The sequence below is a fragment of the Acartia tonsa genome, chromosome 15, assembly GCF_053477335.1.
Source record: "Acartia tonsa isolate MP-2025a chromosome 15, ASM5347733v1, whole genome shotgun sequence".
NCBI lineage: Eukaryota > Metazoa > Arthropoda > Copepoda > Calanoida > Acartiidae > Acartia > Acartia tonsa.
In genome coordinates, this window is record NC_137274.1 from 23,761,697 (window position 1) to 23,783,069 (window position 21,373).

The 21,373-nt window shown below is 34.7% G+C and overlaps 1 protein-coding gene across 1 annotated transcript in view; it reads right to left on the reverse strand.

Annotated features, from left to right (window-relative positions):
- LOC145307023 (uncharacterized) overlaps positions 1–19,374 on the reverse strand; it is a 46,067-nt gene extending 26,693 nt beyond the window's left edge. The window contains exons 1-5 of the mRNA XM_080149363.1: positions 19,122–19,374; positions 18,582–18,636; positions 13,508–13,568; positions 8,385–8,468; positions 7,470–7,517 (exon numbers count right to left, since the gene is read on the reverse strand). Of these exons, the coding sequence (XP_080005489.1) occupies positions 7,470–7,517; positions 8,385–8,468; positions 13,508–13,568; positions 18,582–18,636; positions 19,122–19,184 (311 nt within the window). The 5' untranslated portion in view covers positions 19,185–19,374. The remainder of the gene's footprint in view (positions 1–7,469; positions 7,518–8,384; positions 8,469–13,507; positions 13,569–18,581; positions 18,637–19,121) is intronic.
- Positions 19,375–21,373: the final 1,999 nt, after the last annotated feature.

The following is a 21,373-nucleotide window of genomic DNA, read 5'->3' on the forward strand; positions in this document are numbered from 1 at the left end:
TATAAGGCTGAAATTAAAGTTGTTAATATACTATTGAGAAAAGAAATTTAGTTCACTTACGAAGAAAGTAATTGAGACTACACGAAGTTTAAATTATGGGTAAAAGAAAATACAACCTTACATCATTATTACCTTACATACTAAGTTCCTTACAAGCTAACATGTATATACATAACAAAATAGCAACGGTGTAAATTATTTGGTCTTGTACAGTATAAAAGTCATAACGTCTAATATTTTACTAAATAGTGATCACTATTTGACTAGTTACATAGATTAAGAATTTTGTCACACATGTCTGAACAGTTTTTGTCTAATAAAATTACAGTGTCTACGACCAAGCTAACAATCACCACTTCAACGCGTACGCTTAGGGCCGGCAGAACCCCGTCGCCGAGGGACACCCTCAGCATCGGACTCCTCCCTGCTATTATCTGACGAACGCGCAACTGAAGTCAGGCTAGCCGTCTCTGAGGCAGTCTCTGGCGGAAGGGATGGGGTTGGGGTCTCAACTGTAAGACACAGCCGTTCTAAGCCTCCAACAATTCTCTCCGGCAAAGGGAACTGAATCTCACTACCCATAGAACCGAACTGGCTGGATGGGATATCGATCTCGAAAACGTCCACCAGAGGAATTGTACTTTCCGCTTCCTAAAATAGGGAAGTAAATATTAATTAAACAGAAAGTCTTAACAAATATTAGGGAGAAATATAATAATGTCTACCCATATAGATTATTGAGCAATCCTGATACTTTAAAAAAAAAAAAAAAAAGATTATTACATAAATCCTCCAAAGTCATAATGCTAACCATTGGAAAGGGATAAAAACTATAGTTAAAATAAACTATTGTATATAAGCATAGCTAAAATCACCAAATCCTTTACTTTAAGTCACGTACTTTTGGCGAATAATAATATTAAAACAATTTAGTAAACTTACCGCTGAAAGGTCTGCTGCAGATGGAGAATCAATGCGACTAAGGCATAGAGATGAACTATAGCTGGATCTCTCCGCGGACCCTCCAGTACTGGGCGGGCTAAACCTTAGCATGGTTGTATAATGCTGCTCCAGGTTAACTGAATTCGTCGCCTAAAATATAATAGATTTTATTAGTTTAATCGCAACACTAAAATAGAATCCAGGAAAATCAGGAAATGAGAATGCCTAAAATCCTGTAAAGCTATATGATTAGGTAGCGATTCAACCCACTTTATAATAGAATTAAAATCTTAAAACGGTTCAAAAATGCTTACGCAACCATACATTTTAAGGTTAATATTCTACCAATATAAGAATTTTAGTTGCAAACACCTCTAGATACGTGTACAAAGATACAGCCTCTTTCTGAAAATTAATATAGAAAAACTAAAGTATCAATACTTACATGAAGACGCTCTGATTGATCAAATATCAATGGGCGGAAGCCAGGACTTCCTGACGGGGTGTCCAATCCCGCAGGCACATTACTTCCAGTAACTCGATCCTCGGTGGCAGATAGGCGGTGTACAGCAAACAGCCCAACTCTGGACCTCACCTCGGCTGGAGTTGATGGACTAGCAGAGGGAGCCTAAAACAAAAAAGAAAACATTAAAGTCTTGAACTAACATTCAAAACCCCAATGAGAAACGTGCGGCACGAGCAGACTCAACCTTCCCAGAGGGAAATAATATTAGCTTGCTAATTAAGATTATAGTAAATGTTAACTGGTATCTCAATTTGATTGCGGTAACCGAGCGGATTTCTCTGGTGACATAAAACGACGACAAGCGGTGAGCGATATATATGGAAGAGCCGAAAGTCAACGTTGAGGAAGTGAGAATAGGACAGAACAATCCTGCAACAACATGATGCTTTACTAGACAAAACGGGTGGCTATACAAAAAAAAAAGAATACAAAACAGAAAAAAATATACAAAAGAAGAAAAGCTCACCTGTGTATCTGACAGAATATCATCCATCACAGAAGACGCAGCTTCATAGATGCCTGTATCCGACGGCTCCACGGTTGGCGACGTAACTCCAGATCTAGTCCTGTTACCGCAGTGAAGAAGCTCAATGGTCCGGACGCCTATATCATGGAGGCGCGTACATACATCTCTTATCCAGCGAGCCAGCGACCTGTCTGAGGTGTTATCTAAACGAGTTAGAGTCTCAAGCCCTACAGCGCCAAAGAAGACAACTAAGAGAGCACAAGAAAACAAGCCTAAACCCAACAACATGTTGAACAAGCCATCCATGTTGAGTGCGTCCAGACTCGTCTTCTGGTCTCTCCTCGACTCGGCAGACCCAGAATCACCTCCGGCAACATCGTCACCAATGTCACCACAGGAATTCCACATCACCGAATTGAGGAGAGACCAGATGATTTGTATCGTTCTACTAAGCATCAGTGAGAGATGCTCCTTGCCAAACATCTCCCCTTGATCCCTTTCGGACTCTACAGTATCAAAAGTACTCCCATAGTCATCAACGTCAGCAAGGCTTGGCATCCCAGACGCGTCGCTGTACACTGAACTCGAGTCGTCTAAGGAGGTTTCGAGAAGCGAGGAATTGGCGAGAGTGGCCGCAGCCGCTCTCATCGACTCCTCGAATCTCTCCTTAATATTCTGATGCGCGTCCAGGCTGTCCGGAATATACATAATGAGCGGATGTAAATTTAAACAGAGGACTAATGATTCTGAAAGGCAATATAGTAAAATTAATTTTATGAAAAAGACTGTACGCACGAATATTTTTAGCCAGTATTTAAAGCAACTATGGGCAAGCTACCTAACCATTAAAACATTAAAAAAGTAAACTTACCTAAGTTAACGAGTGTGAAATTAATCTTACATAATTCAACGCTAAAAAAATAGCTATCGTTAAGCTATTTAACCATTAAAAAACTTTGTTTTATCATTTAAAAGCAGATTCAATTAAGTTAAAGAATGTGTAATTAATTTTACATGATTCAACGCTTAAAAATAGCTATCGCTGAGCTATCAAAACATTTTCAGTATGATGTATCAAGCAACTAAAACTTATGTACTAGCTAAATCTGAATATTTTCAATGATGTTTTAAAAGTACCTACGATGAAGCTAGCTAAATATAATTTTTGTAAGCGACCATTTTAAAATAAATATGGTTGAGTTACTTGTAACGTAAATAACCTATTAATTAAACGACATTATAACTGAATTAAGTAAAACGAAAATCTTATTTTAAAATCTATAGCAAAATTGTTTAAGAAGATGTAAGTCAATATTCAATAAATTTTGATTACAAAAAAGGGGCGCTGTAATCAAATGTTAAAACGAATAAAATGATGGAACATAACTGTGTCAATATAAGTTTTGCTTACGATGAACAAATTTAACTTTTGCAGACAGAAAACGTAAACAAAACAAGGTACGTCAATCTACCTGATGATTCAGATATGTCCTATCAAAACTACAAATATTATATAAAACAAAATTGTCATAAATTGAAGATATACCCATATTGTTTCTAACCCACTTTTGATCAAAAATATAGTGATAAAGGCCTTATCGACGAAGAAAATGAGATTCCTGAGTCTTAAATAGAGGCTAACGAATGCAATAATGGGCATATCAACAATCTATAACATAAAAACATTTATATAAAACAAACGAGTTACTATATTTTATCACTTTTATATAAATTCTCTTGGAATTAGCGGTAAAATTAAACACTCGAGCGCAAGCTCCGCTCGCAAAGACAATTGTTGTTAAAATGAGCATAATTATTGGGCCGCCAGCTTTTTATAACCTCGCTCAAATCCAACCCCTATCACTTTTGACCGCCCAAACATAAACAAAGGGTTGACAACTTATTGTTACGTAAATTTTAATTACGGACGTCGAACGAGATACTTCCTAGACATTAGGTCTAAAAGGTATACTTGAAAGCGATGTAACGTAAGATATTAGTCTTCAAATTGATTAAAATTTATTCATGTTAAAAATAAAATGAAATACAGCTAATACCAACAATGGTATAAACCATATGTACATATACAAAATATACAAACAAGGGTTACCAACTATTGTTAGTAAAACCTTATATTTATACATATATACGAATAATGTAACCAAAGAAATTAATACGATATGTAAATATTAATTGTACTTATAATTTTTATATAAAAATATTGTTTAAATTCAGGAAACAGTTATATTTAACAGAAATAGAGATAACTAATCAATCCATTATAGGTCTATCTGTAACGAAAAGAATTTCTAGAATATCCCAGGGATAAAATGATTAATAAAAGATTATTAAAAGTTCTTTTGTTTAGATTACCATAGCCAGGATACCCCAAGGAACCGGTTGGAGCACGCGCACTAACTCTTTTTAGGATCTACCATGGACCAGCCTGGAGATAACCTAGATGATCATGGAGTATTGGAGCCCTACCACCACCCTACCTTGGACGGATTGCGGTTGTGTTCCTGTCAACACCTTGACGCTATAGACGAGAACAACAACATTATCACCACACCAGAGTACGATGGATTCTCAGAGAACCTGTCCATCACCATCAGGAATTTCTTGTTAAATACAGCCCTGAATACCAGAGAAGAGAGTAGAGTGGAGACCGATAGTGACATTAGCTCCAGCAGCACACTATCCCTCTCTACCGATGACCTCAACCAACTCTACTATGACCTGGAAAATCACTCAATCACCTTGGACGAGAATGGCAACGAGGTAGCACAAGTGGACGCCCTTAGCTACATATCTACCTCACCCCCAACCTCAGTCTACACTTCGAAAGAGAGCATTTCACCACCTAGTTCATCATCAGAAGAAGCTGAACTATCCAGAATAACCAACGCAAAAACATTTATTGATGTGACAATGTTAGATAAAACTAAACCCCTCAAGAAAAGAATGTATTCTATTTGGGAGGTTTATCATCTTGTATACCCAGCCATGAAAATACGCAAAGCTTACTTTCTTAATGGAAAGCGTATTTAACTTAGCTTGGAATACATTTATAGTTTATTATATATGCCTATACTGGGACTACTAAACTTTTTCTTTTTCTCTTTTTTCTTTTTAACAACTTACCCCCATTGGAGATGCGATCCTCAATTTTCAAATTCTTTGAACGTACATATAAGACTTTTACAGAAATGCTTCGCATCCACAGCTATCTATCTATGCTTGATATAAAGTCAACACTTTATAGAGCAGATTATGAATATTTGATTGACGCGTGCCCTGCAATTATCTAGTAGCAATCAGGGGCAAGACACAATTACTTTAGCTAGGCCCAAGGCATTATTTGTATCAATTTATGCATTCATAGGCCTATCTCTACCTATGTGACACCATATATGGGTAACGCTAGCCTATTCATGGTAATCTGTATGTGATTTGCTAATAGTATATGTTTATTAAAGATATTATGTTTATTGTTAAAGTAATCATATAAATAATCAGTACAAATATGTATGCCTACAACCATGCCTGATTTACGTCACATATTAACACACAGACATTTAATTGTACAGACAAACACTAAAATCCTGGTCCAGAGCTAATGTTATAGCATGTACCTCTTAAATTTATTCAGTTATTTATTGACTCCCCTACCATCAACTTCTCTTTCTGGCTTTAAAAGGTAATGACTTAGTTGTTTGGCATGCATTGTAGTTTAAATTTAGGCCCCTTAGTACTTAGCATGAATTGAGCTCAGGCCTTATGTTAGAATTCTAACACTTAGCACAATTCACTGCTTGGGACTTATCCTGTAAATATTTTCATACTTAACTTATGCACTTGTAATATAAATACACTTTATAAAAAAACATTTTCCTTCCTTAAATACTTAATATACTTATATAATTCTGACCGAATATCAAAACCAACCATTTATTCTTAGATTAAAGCAACATAATACTTCGCGTGGGTCTTTTGTTGAGCTTCCACCAGCTCAACCAAATTCGTATTATACTTGTGGGAATAGAGGGTTAAGCATTCTAAACAAACGAACCGACGATGAGAATGTCTATGTGTATTGCAGTAAAAGTAGGTTTTTAGTAGTACTCATAGAAGAGCGGTCTCCATACCTAAATTTGGACAAACGCCCCATTCGCACCCACAAGTATATTTGCACTCTTTAGATGTCAATGAACTAAAATTTTCAAATATATTAATTTTAAAGGATTTTTACAAATATTTTGGAAGATTTTTTTTTATATGATATTTTTTTTGGAAATATCCATAGATAGCAGCACCAGATTTTACGTCGATCTATATATTTAACTTTTTTTCTGTCTGTCTGTCTGTCTGTCTGTCTGTCTGTCTGTCTGTCTGTCTGTCTGTCTGTCTGTCTGTCTGTCTGTCTGTCTGTCTGTCTGTCTGTCTGTCTGTCTGTCTGTCTGTCTGTCTGTCTGTCTGTCTGTCTGTCTGTCTGTCTGTCTGTCTGTCTGTCTGTCTGTCTGTCTGTCTGTCTGTCTGTCTGTCTGTCTGTCTGTCTGTCTGTCTGTCTGTCTGTCTGTCTGTCTGTCTGTCTGTCTGTCTGTCTGTCTGTCTGTCTGTCTGTCTGTCTGTCTGTCTGTCTGTCTGTCTGTCTGTCTGTCTGTCTGTCTGTCTGTCTGTCTGTCTGTCCGTCTGTCCGTCTGTCTGTCTGTCTGTCTGTCTGTCTGTCTGTCTGTCTGTCTGTCTGTCTGTCTGTCTGTCTGTCTGTCTGTCTGTCTGTCTGTCTGTCTGTCTGTCTGTCTGTCTGTCTGTCTGTCTGTCTGTCTGTCTATCTGTCTAAAACACTTAATATTCTATCCTCTTATTCTTAGTTGATCCTAAATCTAATATCCGTCTATGTTATTCTCATTTGTCTCTGTCTGTCTGTCTGTCTGTCTGTCTGTCTGTCTGTCTGTCTGTCTGTCTGTCTGTCTGTCTGTCTGTCTGTCTGTCTGTCTGTCTGTCTGTCTGTCTGTCTGTCTGTCTGTCTGTCTGTCTGTCTATCTGTCTAAAACACTTAATATTCTATCCTCTTATTCTTAGTTGATCCTAAATCTAATATCCGTCTATGTTATTCTCATTTATAAACTTTTATCTATCTATTTATATATTTACTAGCAGCTACGCCCATAGAGGCCTCAATATATATATAAAAAAAAACTTTTTGGAGGGTGGTTATTTTATTCCTTGACCGATCTTCTCGTGGCGGTAACCTCCCCCAAAATAGTTATATTTCAAAAAACGCGCGGCTAGAGCTAACTATACAGTAAAAACACACTTCTTTGTAGAAAATATATTTCGCTTTATTCAAGCCTTCTCAATTCTAATTGTTTGAGAGTTTATGTACAACTGAATAATTATAGTTAATAGTTGTAAACCTTCCTTTAAGACCTTTAAGAAGCTACTCTCTAAAGGAGAACCATATCGGTTCAGTGGTTAGCGAGATACTCTCATACAAACAGACAGTCATCCTGTTACTTATTATAAGGATTATACCTAAAAGAAAGATTGCTTTTCTCCCTAACAAGTCCGCCACTTTTTACCCTAAAAATTAAGAAAAATATTATTAGTACACACTCAAGCGAAAGTCGTACAATGAAAGGGTTTTTATGAGATGAAAAACATTAATTTTGTTCTCAATGAAAAGGTGAAAAAAGTATTAAAATTAATGGTGAAAAAGTTTGAACAAAGGAAAGAAAAATATAGTTTTTTTTTTCAAGGGCCTAACTTACATATTACCACATCAAAAGCCTTTTGGGTTCTTTTACTATTTTCAAAAGTCATATTTAGGGAGAAGTGTATTGTTACTTACATATTATTATTTTTATTGTTTGTGTTATTTTAAAGAACTTTTTCCTATACTTTCCCATTACTTTTCTACTTTTCCCACCCTAATGGATTCTTTCATTGTTTTCAAAATCTTATTTCAAGGAGATGTGCTTAACTTACATATTGTTATAATTATTTACTTATATTATTTTAGGGAAGGTTTCCCTTTACTTCCCCCATTTTCATACATTCAAAGTTAGATAGGTTTTTTTCACAGTTTTCAAAGTCATATTTCAGGGAGAAGTGTGTGTTACGTACATATCGTAATTATTGCTTGTTTCTTTAATTGTTACCCTTTACTTCCCCTTCTCTCCTCACATCAAAAGCGTAATATGTTCTTTTACAGTTTTCAGAGTCATATTTCAAAGAGAAGTGTGTTGTAGCTTACACATTATTATTATTATGAACAGTGTAATTTTAGGGGATTTTTTCCTATAATTGTTCCCTTTTACTTCCCTTAAACGTAATAAATGGTTTATTTCACAGATTTCAAAATCATATTTCTGGGAGAAGTGTGTTGTTACTTACATATTGTTATTATTATGAATAGTGTATTTCAGGGAGAAGTGTGTTGTTACTTACATATTGTTATTGTTATTGCTGGTGTTATTTGATGGCGAGTTAGACTGGGGCAGGCGGGGAGATTTGGGCTTCCTCAGACTTGACCTGAAACAAAAATATTAGTGGCAAAGTTTAGACACTGTCGATTTTTACATTATAATCAATATTTCTAATTTCTAAGAATTGTTTTCTTGAAAACTGATGTCTTTTTTAAATTGAAATAATAAATTTTTTTGTGTTTTTTTTGCATGACCGACAGACAAACGGACAAAATACTGTTAAGAGTAGATGCACATATATAATAGGAATCTTCACTAAAAAATTTCAGCTGTCTATCTAAAATAGCAGTGGAGATAATTACATTTCCCCAGCAATGATGTTTTTTGTCTTTTTAAGCATTATCGACAGAAATACGGACACAATACTGTTAAGAGTAGATGCACATGTATAATAGAAATCTTCACTAAAAATTTCAGCTGTCTATCTAAAATATCAGTTATTAAAATAGCATTTTCCCCAAAAAAGTTTTTTTGATTTTTAAGCATTACTGACCGACAGACAAACGGACAAAATAATGTACAGAGTAGATGCACATACATAATAGGAATCTTCACTAAAAATTTCAGCTGTCTATCTAAAATAGGAGCCGAGAAACAAATTTTTTCCGTAGCGTTACGGACAAAATAATGTGGAGAGAAGATCGGTATTAATCTAAGGATTTTTAAATTTTTTTTCCAAAAATCCAACGAAAATTATTTTAATCCCTCTATTTTAGATCTAGACCACCATGGCTCTATTTATTACTAGAGGCTACTTGAGAAAAGTGTAGGGGTTGGGGTGGATTTCAGTTTGCAAACGTTTGAAAAAGAAAAGGTAAAAATTTTTTTTTTAAAAGGAGGGGGGGGAATTATTTCTGGGGGCGATTTCTCTTAGGAGGGTAGAGGCACCATCTCCCCCAAAAGTGTTATAAAACCTTCACAAGACCTATGAGAAGCTACCCTGTAAAGGAGACCCATAACGGTTCTGCCGCGGTAAGCGAGATCCTTCGGTACAGACATACATACAGACATACAGACAGACAGACAGCCATGCAGACATACTTACAGACAGACAGACAGACAGACAGACAGACAGACAGACAGACAGACAGATAGACTGACAGACTGACAGACATACAGACATAAAGACAGACATGCAGACATACAGACAGACAGACAGACACAGAGACATGCAGACATACAGAAATATAGACAGACAGACAGACAAACAGACAGACATACAAACAGACAAACAGACAGACAGACTTAGAGACATCCTGTTACTTTTGTATAAGGATTATGAATAGAAAAGTTTTTGTCAGGGAGAGAGGGGACAATGGACTGTATATTATACTAGTACCCAATGTTTTATAATTATATTCTTGAGTTTAACGAAGTTTATCTATCTATTTTCCATTGTCTTATCCCTTAAGATCCCTGAATTGTTAAATTACAACGGGCCAACAAATTTGGTAAAGATTTGAAATTGGCCGATTTACCTTTTTATACACAATGGGAAAAAATCACTTCAAATTTGGAATTTTGAAGAAAATTATAAATATATTAGATAAGTTAAAAAAAATGGCATGAGTTCAGGAATCGAAAGGGATAAGACAATGGCAGATAAATTGATGTATATCTCCAATGATGATGCACAAAAGTGCCCTTTCTGTAACGTAAAAATTATTGGTTGAAACGTTTTAACTTAAAAACCAACCAATCAAAACTCACTTAAGTTGTTAGGCCATCGAATATGAAAACGTTACTATAAAACTTTGGGGACTAGTGTAATATACAGCCCATTGTCCCCGCTTTCTTTGACATGAGTTACTATCAGGAGCTTGCTATTTGTAATAAGCAATGCCTGGAAACACTTAAATTACATAAAAACAGAATTCTGTTTTAGGACATACTGACATTACATTAGAACTTGATTATAGAGATGATTCGTCTAAAATATTGTACATGTCATAGGAATAATAGTTCTAAAAATCTGCTGAATAAGATAATATGATTTCATAATAAAAATTGTTGTCCAAAAAAGTAAAAAATCAGCATGTTATAAATGGACGTACGAACTTTCTGGTAACGATTATAGAGTTTCTTTGTTTTCTAAATTGTACATATAACTACAGGAATCATCATCCAAAATTTGAAATGGATAGGACAATTCTAACATGCCTAAATTAAGAGAGAGAGAGAGAAATTTGGAGTGAAATTTTATCGGTTGGGTGTTCAAACGTAACAACCACTAATTTTAATCTAGACTACTAATTACTAAAAGGGAGAGGTAAATTTGTGTATTATCATTGGAGATGTACATCAATTTATCTGCCATTGTCTTATCCCTTTAGAAACTCTGATTATATTTCACTGTGTAATGCATTTGTTGATTATGAATGGTCTAATTTATACGCCCCCGCAGGGGGTCAGGGAATTAGGGGATAAGGTCTTTTTTTTAAAGCATAGCTATTCTATAATTAAGTTCGGTCCGTCCGTTAATTTTCGTTAATTAAAAAATTAACATGTTTAAAATGGACGTGCAGACACTCTCGTTATGATTATTGAGTTGCTACGCTTTCTAAATCGTACATAACTACTAAAGGAATCACCATGCATAGTTTGAAATCGACAGGACAATTCTAACATGCCTAAATTAACGAAAAAAGCTATACGTTTGTGACGGACGTACGTACGGACCTACCGTAATTATAGAAAAGCTTCGCTTTTAAAAATGTTTAAAGAATGAAAAGAGATAATCTAGAGACACAATCTCTAAAACAGCCAATATGAAAACGATGGAGGAACAAACCGGTCATACTATACAACCCCCGCCGTACGCTACACTCGTCCACAGTCAACAGCAGCTGATATTACATTTTTTATTTAGCTGCAGCCGTCAGTTTTTGAACAATTGTATCTTTAAATGAATTTAGTGGTGAACCAGATAGGGGTGCGCCGAATTTTAGCCAATCACAGCGTAGCATTTCATAAAATGCTGTGCTCTCATTGGTGGAAAGTTGGCTCACTCCGATCTGGCTCACCACGAAAATGATTTAAAGATCCAGCTAAGCACATTTTGTGGTCATTTGTCAGAAAACATACATGTTTTAAATATAATATTCAATTTATACTACTTGGTAGAGTTTAACTTAAAGTCGACAACATAAAACATCATGATAACCGGTTCTACCCCATCCCTTACTATCTTCCCCACTTTCAGATTGTAAGTGTGACGCAAATTTCAGATCCCAAATTTCGCGATTTGAATAAAAATTATCTTTATATTATAACGAATTAAATAATCTCGCAAGCATCGCTTTTGTCTTATGAAGAAAAATAGTAAATCAAACAGCGAAAACTGAGATCTGAAATTTGCGTCACCCTTCCAATATGACGCATGACCGCTACGACCGCAAGACGTAGCATTAAATTATCCACTATCATACTAGTTTTGTCTATAAGGTATAGAGTGCATCTGGTAGAATTGATAGACAACAACTAAATGCCGTTTCTTGCAGTCGTACGCAGTCATACGCAATGTTTGAAGGTTGACGCAAATTTCAGATCCCATTTTGACGTTATAAATTTCGGGATAGGAGAAGTGAAGGAGAAAAGAAAATATCTTCAAAAGAGATGGTAAAAATGTAATTCTCCTTTTCCTTTCCCGAAATTTATGACGTCACAACAGGATAATATATGTTTTGTCCCATTTTTCGCCATTTGATTAACTTATTTTTTCTCGATAAAAGCGATGCTTGCAAGATTATATAAATCAAATTAATATAAAGATGAATTTTTCCCGAAATTCGTCACCCTTCCAACATTGCGTATGTCCGCGTACAACCGCAAGAAACGGAATTTTATGAATGTCTATCATTAGAATTAGGTTTCTAGACCAAAATAAAAACAAACTACCAGGGATCTTAAGGGATAAGACACTGGATGATAAATTAATATATATCCCCAATGATGACAAAGAAAGTTACCCCATCTGTAGATTAAAATCATTGATTGAAAAGTTTGGAACCCTCAAATTATAATTCAATAAAAGTACCCAAAGTTGAGGAGCCAGCGAATAAGATTTTGTGTACCAGTGTAATTTTCAGACCAATGTCCCCTCCCTCCATGAAAATTACAGTCTGCTATACAGACAGACGGACTGACAGTCAAGCATACAGACAGACAGACAGACAGACAGACAGGCAGACAGATAGACAAACAGACAGACAAACAGACAGACAAACAGACAGACTGATTGACAGACGGACAGACAGACATACAGACGGATAGACAGACAAACAGATAGACAGACAAACAGACAGACAGACAGAGAGAAAGACAAACAGACACACAAACATACAGACGGATAGACAGACAGATAGACTGACTGACAGAAAGACAGACAAACAGACACACAGACGGAGAGACAGACAGACAAACAAACAGACAGACAGACGGACAGACACACACACAGACAAACATACAGACAAACACACAGACAGACATACAGACAGACAAACAGACAAACAGACAAACACACAGACAAACATACAGACAGACAGACATTCAGACAGACGGACAAACAGACATACAGACAGGCAATCATACAGACAAACAGACAGACATACAGATAGACAGACAGACAGACAGACATACAGACAGACAGACAAACAAACATAAAACTAAGAAAAAAAACTTAGTTTATTTATAATACAAGACTAGACTTATTGATTTTTATAAGAAAAATTTGGGATTTGTAAATGTAATTGTAAAGGGATAAGACAATGGCCAATAAATTGATGTCCATTCTCAATGTTGATATACAAAGTTACAGGGTAGCTTTTCATAAGTCAAAGGAAGGTTTATAACTATTTTGGGGGAGGGTATCACCACCCTCCTAAGAGAATTGCCCCTAGAAAAATTACCCTCCCCCTCAAAAAAATTAACTTTCTATAAAAACTATTATTAAAAGTGTGGGTGCAACTCCTCCCTCAATCCCTCTTACTCGCAATTGCTCCTAGAGGCATCTAGGGGTCGTATCTGCTAGTTTTATACATAAAAGAATTGTCTGTTTGTATTAAAACTAAATGCAAGTTTACAAACCTTAGCGCGAATCTTTCCAGTTTCTTGGCTTTTTCTTTGGACAGCTCCCCATCTTCATCTCCTAGATAGATAGAGAGATAGATAGATAGATAGATAGATAGATAGATAGATAGATAGATAGATAGATAGATAGATAGATAGATAGATAGATAGATAGATAGATAGATAGATATATAGATAGATAGATAGATAGATAGATAGATAGATAGATAGATGGATAGTCAGATAGATAGAAAGATATATAGATAGATAGATAGATTGAAAATAGGTGGAAACACAATTTGATAGGTAGATAAACAGAAAATATATTGATACATAGTTCAAGATAATAAATTGAAGACAGAGGGATAGATGGTTATAAATTCAGCATTGTGGAGCCGTTTGATTTTGGTGCAATCAAGAAAAACTCATCATATTTTATTGTGCCAAGTCTATTTTTGACTTTTGAAGGTTTTAAAAGTTATATTTTTGATAAAAATGGACTTTAAAAACCTAAAAGGGGCATTTGCACACGACACAACAGAGTCACCAAATTATAATCAATAAAAATCTCTTATTTTAGCTAACTCGTAGCTGGAGCCATTTTTTAAAGAAATAACGGCTCCGGCTCCAGCAAAATATGGCGGCTCCAGGCTCCGGCTATACAACGCTGGTTATAATAGATTGATATGCAGAAAATAGATATATAGTTTGATAAATAGAAATTTTAGTATTGATGGATAGATAGATGGAAAATAGATTAAAAGATAGATAGATTAATAAATAGATATTTTAAAATTGATGGATAGATAGTTTAATAGATAGAGAGAAAGATGGATACTTTTAGAAAAAATATTATACACCAAAAAATCTTTTAAAATATTTGTAAAAATCCTTTAAATTTATTTTAAACTTTAGTTTTACATAGATATTAGATATACATATAATGTAAAATTTCAAGTAATCCCCACCAACAGTTTGAAATCAATAATACAATTCCAACATGCATAAAACTAAAATAAGAGCAATCCGTCACGGACGCAAGAACAGACGTACAGACACAAACATAATTGTAGAAAAGCTTCGCTTTAAAAATAAACAACAAAAGTGAAAATAAAACGCTCAAAGCCATAGTTGGTTTCCTGTCTTTGGGAAATTAGCAGGGATCTAAAGGGATAAGACAATGGCCGATAAATTGATATATATCCCCAATTATGATACACTAGATTACCCCTTCTACAGATTAAAATTAGTGGTTGAAAAGTTTGGACACTCAACCAACCAATCAAAATTCAGTAAAAATCTTCAAAATTGTAAATCCAACGAATAAGAAAACATTATTATAAAACTTTAAGGACTAGCTAGTGTAATAAACAGCCTTTTGTCCACTCCCTCCTTGCATAAGTATATGTTTATTGTTAAATCAATGAAATAATATTTCACTATGGTACAAAATAATTTAAAGTATGGCTTTGAAACCAATTAATATTCATGGATCTAAAGGGATAAGACAACGGTTGATAAATTGATTTACAGCTCCAATGATAATTGACAAAGTTGCCACTTCTGTAGATTATAATTGATGGTCGAAACGTTTGAACACTCAACTGAAAGAACCAACTAATCAAAGTCCCCAAACAAAATTTATACTATTTTTAGTTTAATATTAGTGGAAAACTGTCTGTAACACGATGCTATATAAGATTTTTCAGTTTGGCAATGAACTGGTTCTAATCCAACGGATATTAATCGGATTGAAAGCCATAAAAAAAAATATTTCGGACCAGAGTGAAAGGAAACGTATTGATTTAATAACAAACATATTCAAGGAATCTAAAGGGATAAGACAATGGCCGATAGATTAATGTACATCCCCAATGATGATACACAAAATTGCTCATTATTTAGATTAAAATTATTGGTTGAAAAGTTAGAGCACTACTAGCCTGGAATAAACCATTTTGATTTCATTAAAAGTACCCAAAGTTTTGAGTTAAGATAACATGGTTATAAAACTTTGGGTACCAGTAGTGTATATTTGTCCTTAATACATTTGTTCTTTTTATGTTAATTTAGACATGTTAGAACTGTCCTATAGCTTTCAAACTTGGCATTATGATTTCTGTAACAGTTAGGTATAATATATCCTATAAACGTTACCAGAGGTGGATTCTTAAAAAAACTTTTTTACTCATTGCCTCACAAACTTAGTGAGGCTCGCTAAAAATTTTGTGAAAAATCCTCCAAAATCGCATTAAAAATCTACAAAAATTAAACGAAATCTTATGTTAATATCAGTGGTCTCCAATATGTCTTAGGAGAATGTCTTAGGAGAATCCACAAGATCACAAATGCTGAGCTTTTAGAGCGCAGTGATTGATATGTCAGACATCAAACTGACAATAAAACAGAGAAAATGTAGATGGTTGGGGCACACTCTAAGGAAAGGGCATGATGATTTAACCAATCAAGCCTTGACTTGGGACCCCTTCACAGAAAAAAGGAAACCAGGCAGACCAAAAACAACCTGGAGGAGGGAATTCCTTGAGGAACTGAGAAAGAAGATTTTTTCATCTTTCAGTGAAGCCTCTACTGAGGCCCAATTTAAAGATAAATGGAGAACCATTATGCGTAGCCTATGCTCTGGAAAGAAGAGATAAATGGCGATGATGATTCCTTTAACAAGGTATAATTGTATAATCGAAGCATTCTAAAACCAAGTCGTTAGAAATTTAAGCATGTCTTTTTGATAAATTTCTGACACTTTACAAGTGTTAATGTTCGTTTGTCCTACTGTCTTAAGTTAGAGCTTTATGGATGTTGTCATACTTGTTTTCTTTTTATTTTTGTAATAAAGATGAGAAGATTTTCAGGGATCTAATGGGATAAGACAATGGCTGATAAATTGATGTACATCCCATATGATGATGATACACAAAATTACACCTTCTGTAGATTACATTTAGTGGTTGAAACGTATGGACACTCAACTTAATGAACAATAAAAATTCAATAAAAGTCCCCAAAGTTGTTAAGCCATTGAATAAGACAACATTTTTATAAAACTTTGGGGACTAGTGTAATAAACAGCCCAATGTCCCTTCCTCCCGGATTTTTTGAAATAAAGATGAGAAAATTTTTGTATTTGAAGCGGATATCATGTAGGGCGGGGATATTAGACTGTATATTTTACTGGTACCCAAAGTTTTATTAAAAGCGAAGCTTTTCTATAATTAGAGTCAGTCCGTCCGTCCGACCGTCCGTACGTCTGTAACGGATAGCTTTTTCGTCAATTTAGGCATATTAGAATTGTCCTATCGATTTCAAACTTTGCGTGGTGATTCCTCTAGTAGTTATGTACGATATAGAAAGCGTAGCAACTCTATAATCGTTACTAGAATGTCCGTACGTCCATTTTAATCATGTTGATTTTCAACTTTTTTAACAACAATTTGTTTCAAGTCCTAAAATTGTAAGTATGTCCATAAACATTATCCTGTATGTAACAGTTTTTCAACAGAATTACTTATAATTTTGCTTCGACTCTTATATATTTATATTAAATTTAGCTGGTACCCAAAGTTTTATTAGACAGTAAATTTTACTGGTACCCAAAGTTTTATAGAACAGTAAATTTACTGGTACCCAAAGTTTTATAGGACAGTAAATTTTACTGTACCCAAAATTTTATAAACATAATCTTTCATTCTTAAAATACCCTATTAATTTTCTTAAAACTTCAACCATTAAAGTGAATCTACAAAAGGTATAATTTTGTTCATAACTGGGGATGTACATCAATTATTGTATAGGGATGAGATAATGGACGAGGGAAGGGACATTGGGCTCAAAGTCTCCAAAGTTTTATAATAAAATTTTCTTATTGTTTGGCTAAACAATTTATAAGGAATTTTTTTTAAATTTTGAATGGTTTGTTTATCAAGTTGAGTGTTCAAACGTTTCAACCATTATTTGTAATGTATAGAAGGGGTTGTTTTGTTTATCATCATCGGCCCCTCGGGGCTGACAAAACTGGTATTAATCGTTGAAAATTGTCTGTAATACAATGCTATACATGATTTTTAGGCTCAGTATGGCTGAGAACCGATTCTAATCCAGCAGATATTAATCAGTTTGGAATCCTAAATAAATCTTAAATGTAAAATGTTTTATGAATCCTCACTAAAGGTTTTAACCCCATAGGACAATTAAATCACATCTTTTTTCACGAAGGAACCAGGGAGAGAGGGGACATGGGGCTGTTTATTACACTAGTCTCCAAAGTTTTATAATAACGTTTTCTTATTTGTTGGCTTAACAACTTTGGGGACTTTTCATTAATTTTGATTGGTTGGTTTATTAAGTTGAGTGTCCAAACATTGCAACCACTAATTGTAATCTACAGAAGGGGCGATTGTGTGTATCATCATTGGGGATGTACATCAATATATCTGCCATTGTCTTATCCCTTTAGCTCCCTGAATATATTCAACCTTCTTTGTTGCTAAAAGTCGCACGAAAATCAAAAAATGTCAATTTAACAAAAAGATGCAAAAAAAATTGTAGTTTTTTTTTCTTGGATGGAACGGATGTTGGACTGTAAATTATACTAGTACCCAAAGTTTTATTAAAGAAATCTTTCACTTAACTAGCAGTGTCCAAACATATCCACCAATCATTTTAATTTATCGTCCATTGCAGAGAGGGAGAGAACAGACGATGGGCTGTTTATTACACTGGTCCTCAAAGTTTCAGGATAAAGTTTTCTTATTCTTTGGCTCAACGACTTTGGGGACTTTAGTGAATTTCGATTGGTTAATGCAATAAGTTGAGTGTTCACACGTTTCAACCACTAATTTTATTCCATAGAAGGGGTAATTTTTTGTATAATCGTTGGTTATGTCCATTAATTTATCGGCCATTGGGTTATCCCTTTAGATCCCTGCGTCCATTGTCAATTGGCTTTGGCAAAAAAACAATTAATTGGTGCCAATATAGTAAATGGCGCGAAAACCAGTTTTAATGGCGGGAACATCAGGAAATGGCGGGAAAATAAAAAATGGCGGGAGAATAAAACTAAAAAGTGCACTCTTACCTAGTCCAAAGTTAATAGTGAAAGCCACAGGACTATCGCGGTTCGAATCCTGGTCCTAAAATAAAATATTGGTTGAAAAGATTGAGAACAGAAACCCAATTAGGTTTTTGTATGTTATATTAGGTCAAGTTAGGTTAGGTGATTGCCCCGCGCCGCATGGGCTTGAAATAGTAGAAAAGCTACTGTGAAAAAACGACGAAACTCCCCTTAAGAGGAGTTGCCAAGTTAGGGACTATACCCAAATATTTTAATAAGCAGAATCCTTTAACAACAGATCTATAGTATAAATGTATTAAACAGATAACTACCTACCCCCCCCCCCCCATTTCGTACTCTACTACTACAGGAATCACCATTCAAAGTTTGAAATCGATAGGACAATTCTAACATGGATAAATTAACAAAAAAAAGAGCCAACCATTGCGGACGGACTAACTGATGGAAGGATTATAGAAGAGCTAAAATTTTAAAAATGACGACTAAAAAATGGCGGAAAACAAAAAATGGCGGGAAAATTATAAAAAAAATGGCGGGGCCTACCTTGCTTGGGAGTGGATCTGTGTCTCTGCACGGTACTTCCTCTTCTAGCACTGCAGACGCCATCTTGGATTTTTATACTAAGCATCGGAAGAACCAAAGTACAATTTGAAGAAATCACAGAGTACAAACTGTACAAATCACAGGATGCAAGGAGTACACATCACAAAGAGTACAAATCACAAGTGGTGGTGTAGTTGATGGTACAAGGAGCGGGGGATAAGCATTTTTTGTTATGTATAAAAAAGTAAAAAAAGATTCTGAAATATTTATTATTAGTTTATAGGTTGATAAATTATCCTTATAATAAAGTAAAAGGATGTTGGTTTGTTTGTCTGTCTGTTTTTAATTTTTTCTTTATCTACAATAAAAAAGTTGGGATATCAAATTCAACTCCACCCGCCCCCCCCCTCCCCATCTTCAATGCACCTAGTGGTTTCTATTATTTTGTTTTTCTGACCTCCCCCGCTTTCCCCTAGAGGCTACGGGCGAAGCAACTAGTTTATACGTAAAGATATATAGATAAATTAATCATTTACATGATAGATATACAAACAAATATATATTTGAATTTTCTTTATAAAGTGTACAAACTTTTCCACCAATAATAATAAACTACAGTTTATCTTAAAAATGCCAGTTCCATTGTCTTATCCCTTAAGCCTTACAGCCAGGGGCAAATTAATTTCATTTGAAATTCTCAAAAATTTGGATATTTAAGTTACGCCACTTGGCGTTAAACTTGTTTTGTTCTGTAACTAAAGGGAAGTGGATGAGAAGGGTTGTGGGAAAAAGTTTTAACCACTAATTGTAACTAACAGAATGTGCAATTTTGTGAATTGGCTATTGTCTTATCCCTTTAGATCCCCGCGTACAAACAAATGAAGTAAGCTATAGGGTAAATTTGTGTATCATCATTGGGAATGTCTATCAATTTATCGGCGATTGTCTTATCCCTTTAGATCGCTTAGTTTCATATATTGTGTATAACATCGTATTATAGACAGCTTTCCGCGGGTATTAGGCGGATCTTATAACCGAAATCCGGTTCTAATCCACCGGATATTAATCGGTTTTACTATCCCTTTAGATCCCTGGCAAAGACAGAGAAACAATGGAAAAACAAGGATGACAACATCCATAAGATGTAAAATGAAAAGAATAGATTAATAGTTCTTAATCGTTTTGTATCATAGACAACTTTCCGCAAATAATAAAATGAAAAAATAAAAAACTTATTCAAGGTTTCTTAGCCCCGAGGGGCCAAAGGCTCATACTAACAAAACTGGTATAAATATTAAGCATTTTATTTTATTATTCGTAGAATATTGCCTATAATACGATAATTATTCAAGATTTAATTAGAGTTCTCATCTTTTTAAAATCAACAAATGAGACAAAAATAATTATAAAACTTTGGTTGCCAGTGTCATTTACTGTCCAATGTCTCCTCCCTCCCGTTCTTTTTCAATTATAGACATACAAAGCCGAGAGAGAGAGAGAGGGGACAATGGGCTGTTTATTACACTAGTCCCCAAAGTTTTATAAAATTATTAACTTTGGGAACTTCGGGGAATTAATGTTGATTAAGTTGAGTGTTCTAACATTTTGACCACTAATTTTAATCTAGAGAAAGGGTAAATTTGTGTATCATCATTGGGGATGTACATCAATTTATCGGCTATTGTCTTATCCCTTTAGATCCCTGTGTACAAAGATAAGCTATAGAGTAGCTTCGCTACAAAACTGTTTCAAACCACGATGATTATATCGCTAATGGCTATTTTTTTTAAGAAAATAATAAATTGTGTTTGATTTAATAAGAACAATTTTCCCAGGGATCTAAAGGGATAAGACAATGGCCGATAAATTGATTAATATCCCCGATGATGATACACAAAATTACCCCTTATGTAAATTATAAATAGTGGTTGAAACAACACTCAACTTAATGAATCCAGGGATAAGGGATGGGAAACGTAGGAAAACATTATTTCAGGCCTATTTCAAGCCTAGGCCTAATAAACCAGTTTTGGGATGGCGCAGTGGTTTGTCCTAAACGCTAATGAAAAAGCTGTGTGTGTAGATAAAGTATAGAATCAAATTCAGGTAGCTAGTATAAAGTAAAAAACATAACTTTTTATAAACCTATGTATATATTAATGGCTTTTGTTAAAATGAAGTTTTTTCTCTCCCAAAATTTTTTACTTTGGTAATTTGAACTGTCAGAAAGCTATCGTTGGGTTTCCCCCAGA